This window comes from Anoplophora glabripennis, unplaced genomic scaffold (genome assembly GCF_000390285.2).
Source record: "Anoplophora glabripennis isolate ALB-LARVAE unplaced genomic scaffold, Agla_2.0 scaffold14, whole genome shotgun sequence".
Lineage (NCBI taxonomy): Eukaryota > Metazoa > Arthropoda > Insecta > Coleoptera > Cerambycidae > Anoplophora > Anoplophora glabripennis.
Window position 1 is genome coordinate 1,304,664 of NW_019416352.1, and position 8,395 is coordinate 1,313,058.

General features: G+C 31.1%; 1 protein-coding gene across 1 annotated transcript; it reads right to left on the reverse strand.

The window, feature by feature from the left end:
- Positions 1-948: 948 nt before the first annotated feature.
- Positions 949-3,554, reverse strand: LOC108904036. The gene is made up of 6 exons (XM_018706407.1): positions 3,313-3,554; positions 3,044-3,210; positions 2,855-2,983; positions 2,746-2,801; positions 1,814-2,021; positions 949-1,625 (listed from the first exon to the last, which is right to left on the reverse strand). The coding sequence occupies exons 1-6, from the start codon at positions 3,359-3,361 to the stop codon at positions 1,410-1,412; spliced, it is 825 nt and encodes a 274-aa protein (XP_018561923.1). The 5' UTR covers positions 3,362-3,554; the 3' UTR covers positions 949-1,409.
- Positions 3,555-8,395: the final 4,841 nt, after the last annotated feature.

The window sequence follows — 8,395 nt, forward strand, 5'->3', positions numbered from 1 at the left end:
TTGTTGATTTATCCAAATCTGTAAAAAGATCCCTGCAATGCCAAGTAACTCTCTTTGACAATTGAAGTTGAAACTCCACAGACTTATTTCCGAAATCACCGGTTAGTTTTTCATCATTTCAAATTTTGCGTTTTAAGAAACTGGACTGAAAGTCTAGACTCTAGAGTCTAGATTTATACTTAAACAGTCGTTTTGGTATTGCCATCTGTATGCAGGCTAAGGACTAAGACGATTGCAGAGTCCTTTTCTGCCGCGCCACCGTTGATTGAAATACAATATTTCATTTATAATTTCCAGGCATTTCAATGAAACTTTATGTTTAATTAATAGTGAATTTTCACCTAACGAACGTCTATTCCAAATTGCGAGCAAAATACGACGCTTACAACAGCCCACAGTGAGATGTGATAAAGGTCTTATTTCTTGAATTTTAAGTGGTAGCTGTTAGTCAGTGAAAAGATGACTAAATTTATTAGAATGTTTTCTTTTTTTAGAGAATGTTTAAAAATTTTGTTAATTTTCTTACTAGAATATTTATTAGTATTATATTTTTGTTTGATTTTTTTGTAGGCTTTTTATGACAAATTTGTTTACAGTAGTAAATATTTTTTCTTAAGAAGGCCAAACAAAATATAATTGGTTTACCAAAACGTAAAATTGTTATATCATTTATTAAAGTACCTAATAGTATCAAGCAAATTTGTACTGCATTGGTAACTTTAAGAAAAATTTAATGTTTTAACCCATATATTTGTTTTGAGTACCCGTAATGAACTATTTTGGTCGAAACAATGCAGATTCAACTGCTAAATTTAGTAAGGTTACTTCCCTAAAACCTAAAACCCTTCAATAGTACCTTTAATCTTCGAAGCAATCCTGCTGTTAGTGCTGTTACTTCTATTTCAAAGGGGAAAAGGATCAGGTAAATAAAAATTGCAAACCTCTTGCTCCCGTTTCAACAATAATATATTAATTTAAATGTGTACATGTTACAAAAATGTATTCAAAATTAAAACAGTTAATTCTTAGTGTAAGTATTTCGTTTTTGTGCTTTAAAACAAATCACTTAACGCTTTACGTTCAAATATACTTCAAAAAATTTAAAAATAGGCCACGGATTAAACTCCGAAATATACAAATAATCACAAGTAGACCAGTGCTTATAATTCTAGTACACCGATGTAGTATATTAAATTTCTACGAGTAAAATGGCACAGATTATAATTGCACAAGTAAGTACTGTGTAAAGAAGAGGTTGGTTTTGTTCAGATCAGTCCGGAAAGAATGTGTAAATAGCAGTCGTCCCCTCTTCCTCAAATACTGTTCCCCTGGTTGAGATTCCAAACACGCCAAATAGGAATGGTTATGAACTTAGATGATTAGAATACTGTTATGTCTACGGATTGGCATTATTTCATATGTATACTCGAATGGGTTGGACATAGGTCGGAATCGTCGACGGTAGAAACGACTTTGGCCTCCTCTTTGAGCATCAGCATGTAGTGACCGTTCCTATAAAGTTGTTCAGGGCCGTTAAGAGCGTGCTCCTTGATGAAACTAACCACCACCTCAGGGGAGACTTTTGACATCTCTAAGCGGTGGCCCCAGGTGAGCAGAGCGAGAGGCTAGAAAATGCGTGATTGTAAAAATAATAAAGTTACGATTCAGAGGAGGATGAGGGAGTATTAAGGAAAAAAGAAATGGAATTCTAAAAGGATAACAAGATCACAAAGAACTGGAAGGAAGTTTCAGGAAACTCGGAGAACTTTCGGAACAACACTATCTGATTTTGTATTTTGTACTATCGTCTTACCCTTTCTGGGGTCAATTGGTCATAGGGCGTGATGATATGTCTGTATAAACAGGATTTAACCAAACTTTTCAGGGCTTTGACTTCGTTCTTCTCCGCACAGGGGTGGTATAGCATCACCACCGCTCCATGCTCCAAATTGTGCAACCAACGCTGTTTGGGTAAGAAAGTGTATTCGCCGTAAGCCCCCCAAAGCGGACGATGATTTCCGCTAAAATTTAAACGGTGATAAATGTCATAAAAAATATGACATTTGTTTGAAAATGTGTCATTTCCAAGACAAAGGGTATAATATAAAATATATATTTATTTAATATATCTGAAGATGTAAAAGAAATAAAAATTCACAGAATTCACGTCACAGGGAATTTTAGATATTGGATCAATTCAATTGATTCACAATTGTATTTCAAAGAAAAGAATACATCTCATAAGTTATTTTTCCAGCATAAAATAAAGTTTCAGTGGAAATTTGTTATTTCTCAGAAAATTTAAAATTTCTATTACATATATTACCCTTACTTTTTTATTTATGAGTTAACTGACTGTTAAAGATTGCAACATCGATTAATTTTTTATTATTTAAATTAAAAACTAAATAACAAAGTTTCTAGCATTGCTTCTATTTAACACCAAAATAAAAATAAACCTATGTATTTTAATACAGTGTAATTATTTTTACACTCACTCAAATGTAAAATTTAATGGTAACTGTTCACACACAAACAGTTTGAAAATGCTAATAAAAGCTGACTATTAAATTCAAGGTCTCGATAGGTATTTCACAGATATAACTTCAGTGTAATAAAACTTGTACTGTTTTAAATAAAATGTTATAAGAACTTATAGTCGAGTAATATTTTTAAAAACATTAATATCGTGAGAAAAAAAGGCTGAGTTAAATAAAGACTTAATGATATTAAAAGATTACTTACAATGTTGGAATCGCTTCATTATATTCTATCGATTCATTCATGCATCTATGAAGTGCCTAAAAACTTGACATATAGTTCAAGAACTTTAAAAGTATATTTTTGAACTTACCACATATTCTTCAGGTATATGTTCCATGCTGTGTATTGGATGAATGGTATTTTTTGGTATATACAAGTGTCTATCCTCATAGCAGGTGTAATTTTCAGGATTCATGTACCAGTCAGTTTCTAATTTATACTAAAAATTTAGCATATTGTAAGTTTTCAACGTTGACTTATTATATTAACACAGTTTTACCTTGGCATCATCGCAAGATGGGTTTTTTACTCCCATTACAACACCATGACGACTGTCATGTATGTTGTTGCTTTTTCCTGAAATTAAAACTTTGGGATTCAAATCCGGCTCGCTAGGTGAATGAGGAAACCATTTACCATTCCAGTCATTTCCATCATATGGCGCTCCTGGAGAACAAAAGACACAAAATATTCATAAAACTTATTAAAAAATATTTGGTAAATAGTAAAACTAATTTATTCACTGAAATGTAAAAAAATATAACTTACCGTGAGCGTTTAAAATAGCCACGCAAAGTAAAACTATATTTTTGATCATTATTACTAAAGGACTTACTAAAATAATGAAAATTATAAGTTTCGTAAAGTTGAAATTATAATAAAACCTCTGACAAGCTGCTGTGAGAATGGTTAAATGTTTGGTTTAAATACCCAACATATATAAGCGGTAATTTCCACTATCTAAATATACAAGTTTTTATCACAATTCTGACAGCTGTTTCCGAAACACAACCACAACAACCACAACACGTAAGGTTGTATTTGGGGTTGTCAAAATATTAAAAACAGAGACATGTAAATAAAAGTAGACAAATAGCACTAGTTCTGGAACCTGTCTCCTAGATGGCAGAGAAAGTATATGTGCAAAATATTTTAAAATATTCCTCTTGTTCTTTATTAGATGCAACTAAAATGTTGTTCTTATCGATGTTTATACAAACAACAGGTCTTGTTCTGAATACAACGGCTGTACAAGTATTTTGCACATATTCTTGTCGCCGCCATCTACGAGACATAGCTCAAAATTAATGTTGGATATGAAAAACGAACGTACATAAATAGATATCTGTAATTTTGATATCTGACCAATCCTCCAAGTATATCCATTTAAAATCAGATGGCGCAGCCTACAATTTAAAACGTTCAATATTGTTAAAAATGTCATTTTCATTGTCTCAATTCTCAATATACATAATATAAATGAAGAAAAACCATACAAACGTGCATTGGACTCATTGGAGTACAAACCACTGAGTAAGTTTATTTACGTTAGATTTAGACCTAACTTAACTATACCGATTTTTAACGTTTTTTTTTTAAAGAAAAATTGCAACCTACCTTTTTTTTGGAAAATTAGCTATGATATACGTGTTAAAAGATTTTATTTTGTGAGTGAAGATGATTAAAAAACGAGCGTAGCGAGTTTTTTAACTTCACGAACAAAATAAAATCACTTTTAACAAGTATATCATACACTATTTTTTCTACAAAACTGTTAAAAGTGGGCTTTTTAATTGTCATTTTTGATGTTAAAAATGTCATTTTTTGACACGCGTGTTAAAGTTACTTTTAACAGTTTTAACACTTTTCAAGACAAATAGTTTTATATAGTTTTGATGGTAAATCCCAGTGGTGTATATAAATCCAAAATGTGCATCTTGGCAAATTAAAGTTTGATTTTTTTGATAAAACTATAAATTTCAGTCTAGGGAAAAGAGTGGAAAAAAGGCCACTGTCAGTGGTAGGTACCTAAAAAGGTGGAAATAGGACAGGAATAAGACACTACTAAAATCTTGTGGAAGATATTTATAATTAAACTCCATTTGGAATGTATATATTATAGAATGAATATCTAATTTACAATAGATACAGGTCCACCAGATGACACCACTCGTATAAATATGTTGCATAGAATTTGATTAGAAACTATAACGTTTAATAATATACAATATAGTTTTCTTTTATTGTCTAACGTTCTACTACTTAATATGAACAATTCAAGGTGACAGAAAAATTTATTTTTAATTGTAACAGGCATTGTTTGTGAACATTAAAATTTCATTTTCTATAAGCAGCTAATGTTGTAACATGGAAAATTTTTATCTCGATACAATTTTTAAAGTTTAATTGCTTCCTTCCACAAGCTTGCCTTGCGACATTGGACTGGTTGTTATCTGCATTTTGACCGGACGAGGTTAGAGTTGCTTTATTAGAATAAAATAGGTGGTATCAAAAAATATAAATCTATAATTGAAGAAAAGATTGTCAAAATCAAATCATTCTCGAGAAAATCAACTTTGAAATTGGTGTCCATTTTTAGTGGTGCGTTAATTTTGATACATGAAAAATTAGGAAGTCAGAAAATAGCTGGATGCTTTTTATTAAATACGTTAATGACTGAGACTATTAGAATTTCGGATATTTATACAAAGCAGTGCAAAAATATAAAAATATTTACAGTTTTTGCATTAGTTGTTGAGATAAAGTAGTTTTTTTGTAAAAATATTAAAAAAAAATGACAAAATAGATGTAACGTATAAATGAAGCCTAGATTTCTCAAAACTGTGGAAATTAGGTAAAAAATGTGCACGTTATTTATTTCTCTTGATTAAATTTTTCGTTTTTGTTATTAATTTTATTCGTATACCACAAAAAGTCGAAAAGTTTTCATCAGGCGATGAGTTTTGTAAAATTGAAAAGCATATTTCGTTTTCCTTCACCTTAAACGAGAGCTAGTGTATTTACAAGTAGTACAGTGGAAAAATAGAAGTGAGGGTGCCATCTGGCGGATGATAGTGCACAATCATATGACATTACACGAGGAGCAGAGACACAGACAAGGTGCTAAACTAGCTAAAGGTCACAACACACGAGTGAGGGGGCCTTACTCTCAACACAAGCGACAACGGAAGAAATAACAATTTCGCTAGTGTCAAAAGCACTCATTTATTCATACTGTGTACAATTTAAGTTTCCTAAACAACTTTAACATGTAATTTAATCGACAACCCTTGCGTCTATCTCAGTAAATTTATAGACTAAAGGTTTGTTCCTCGGTTTGTGCTTTTTAAAGTTGAAAAGGACGATACACATATTAATTGCGACGTCTCCTTCTGCCCAGCGCTTCAAAGTTTAAAAATGGATTTGCAGTACACATTATAAAAATGCAATTCCATTTTTTTCAGTTACTTCTCTATGTTTATGTACAATTTCGTTACAGTTTCTTCAGAAATGGGTAGATATACGATCCGAATATGCAGGATACTACACGACAAATAGAATTGTAGGTACAGGGTTTGGTGTATATTTTTAATTTTTTGAAAAAGTTTAAGTTGTATGGTTTATTTAAAAGTGTACACGCATTGTAAATTTGAAGGTAAGCAACAAATTAATTTCAGGAGATTTTCTCTACCAGTTCAACCATACAACCTTTTTTAGAGATTTCAACTTTCGTATCAATAACTTTTTACTGAAATTAAAATGTAAAGTCCTGAAAAAATTTATGTACAAGGTAACGTTAACTATAAATAAACTTACGAGTTATATTAAAGAAATATAAAAATTAAAATGTTTACCAAACATACTAAGCATATATCAAAATTAAAAGGTTAAATTGTGTCCAAAAATATATACATCAAAATTTCATTTCACATATATGATATGTAAGAGATAATAGATGTTATCCTATACCTATATGCACGGCTACTGTTAATTTGACAAACACTACGACACCTTTTTACAGTACCGCACTGGGCAGAAGGCCGGTTGTTATTATAAATATTGCCATATTTGTACAGTGTAAACTCTAATAAACTATAGAAATGAATTTATCAACTCGTCAATCTACCTAGAATGCGGAACACCACATATTTTGTTAAATTAGCCTAACCTCTACAACATGTTTTTATATCTTCGAAGAATAACTACTTATATGAAAAGTATTACTACTCAAATCTCACTTTTTTGCATCAACATCCAATGACGCAAGAAATGTATTAGTTATAAATACAGTTACGTTTAAAATATTACTTCCAATTGAATTGACACTTATAACTTTTCTGGTGCAAGAGAACTCTCTTCGGCACAGAACGGTCTCTTATAACAACTAATGCAACCAAAAGGAACAATAAATATGACAAAGTGTAACAAAGATCTGTATTTGGTCCACTGTGTATAAGTAGATTCATGTTCACCTCTTAAAGATCAGTGTTTAAAATGAACTTTCAATAACGGTGAAAAATATTTTTAGTTGTCTTAAGGCGACCGTCCAGTTCGGCAAAGGATTACTTCTCAACTATTTCAAAATCCGCAGTTCACTGGAACTACACTAGTTAATATCCAGTATAAAATTATCTACACACGCAAGATTTTTTAAATGACGAAAGACTTGTTATGTTCATTATCATAGAGATCCTTGAAAGCCTACTTGAATGGTCAAATCAATTACAAAACCAAACGAAGGGGTTCATTTCGGGGTTTAGGGGTAGATCGGTGTCGGAAGACAAGGAATGTTTCCTGGTGCATGTGCATTAATTCACTAAACACTAAGAACTCACTGGTTGTACGCTACACAGTAAAGGAGAGGAAATTTAAATAGAATGGCCACCGAGATCACCTGATTTGATACTTTGGGACTTTACCATCGTTTATAAAATTAATGCATTTGCACCAAGTCGAGAAAGCATTGGTTGGGCCTAGGTAATTGTTAATTCGCGGGTGTGCAGTACAGTACCTACGATCTCTAATGAACAGATGTGTAGTTCTAAATTTTGGTGCAGCAGGTACATTAAGAAGGTACTGTCTTCAAAAGTGAAGGATACACTTAGGCCTCTCAAAACGCTACTGATTGTGCTCTTCTCTATATAAGAACAATACTCTGTCTTCTAATTTCACTATCTAGTCCACTAGACAACCTAATATCAGTAGAAGTTCTTGATAACCGATTACTTTTTCAAAATATTTTATACAGAATTAGTTACAGACCCCTAAATCGGGTAATATAAATATAAACAATTTGTTTAAGAAAAAGTGGCACTTTAATTTTTAAAATGCCCAAATAAATATGCGTTTTCTGTTTTACAGAAAACTTATCTTTAAATATTCTGTACACTAATACACAATAACATTTCTAAAAGTTAAATATTAAAGTAAATTTCAAAAATCTTAAATATCACACATGTTTAAGAACAAAATTTTTATTTACTCTTATTGCTATAGCAAATGTTTTGGTTTCGAAACTCCTAATTAAATAATGTAGTAACTATATTACAATATTCTAAGCTAAAACTTCAACAACTTAAAGACTAGAAAGATTAAACGGAACGTACAAAATCTGGAATCATTCAAAATTAAATTACACCTTTCTGCAAGCCAAATTACGATGATTACTCGAAACATTGGTGGATTTGCCTGAAACAGAAGTAATTATGAAGTTCTTGAAAATGTATACCTTACATAAGACACAGGATAGATCAGTAAAAAAATTAAACAACTATTCATTATAGTTAGAATTAGTTGGTGCAAATATTAAAATTGGGGTAAAATCTATGTAAAATAATTAATTTACTTAAAT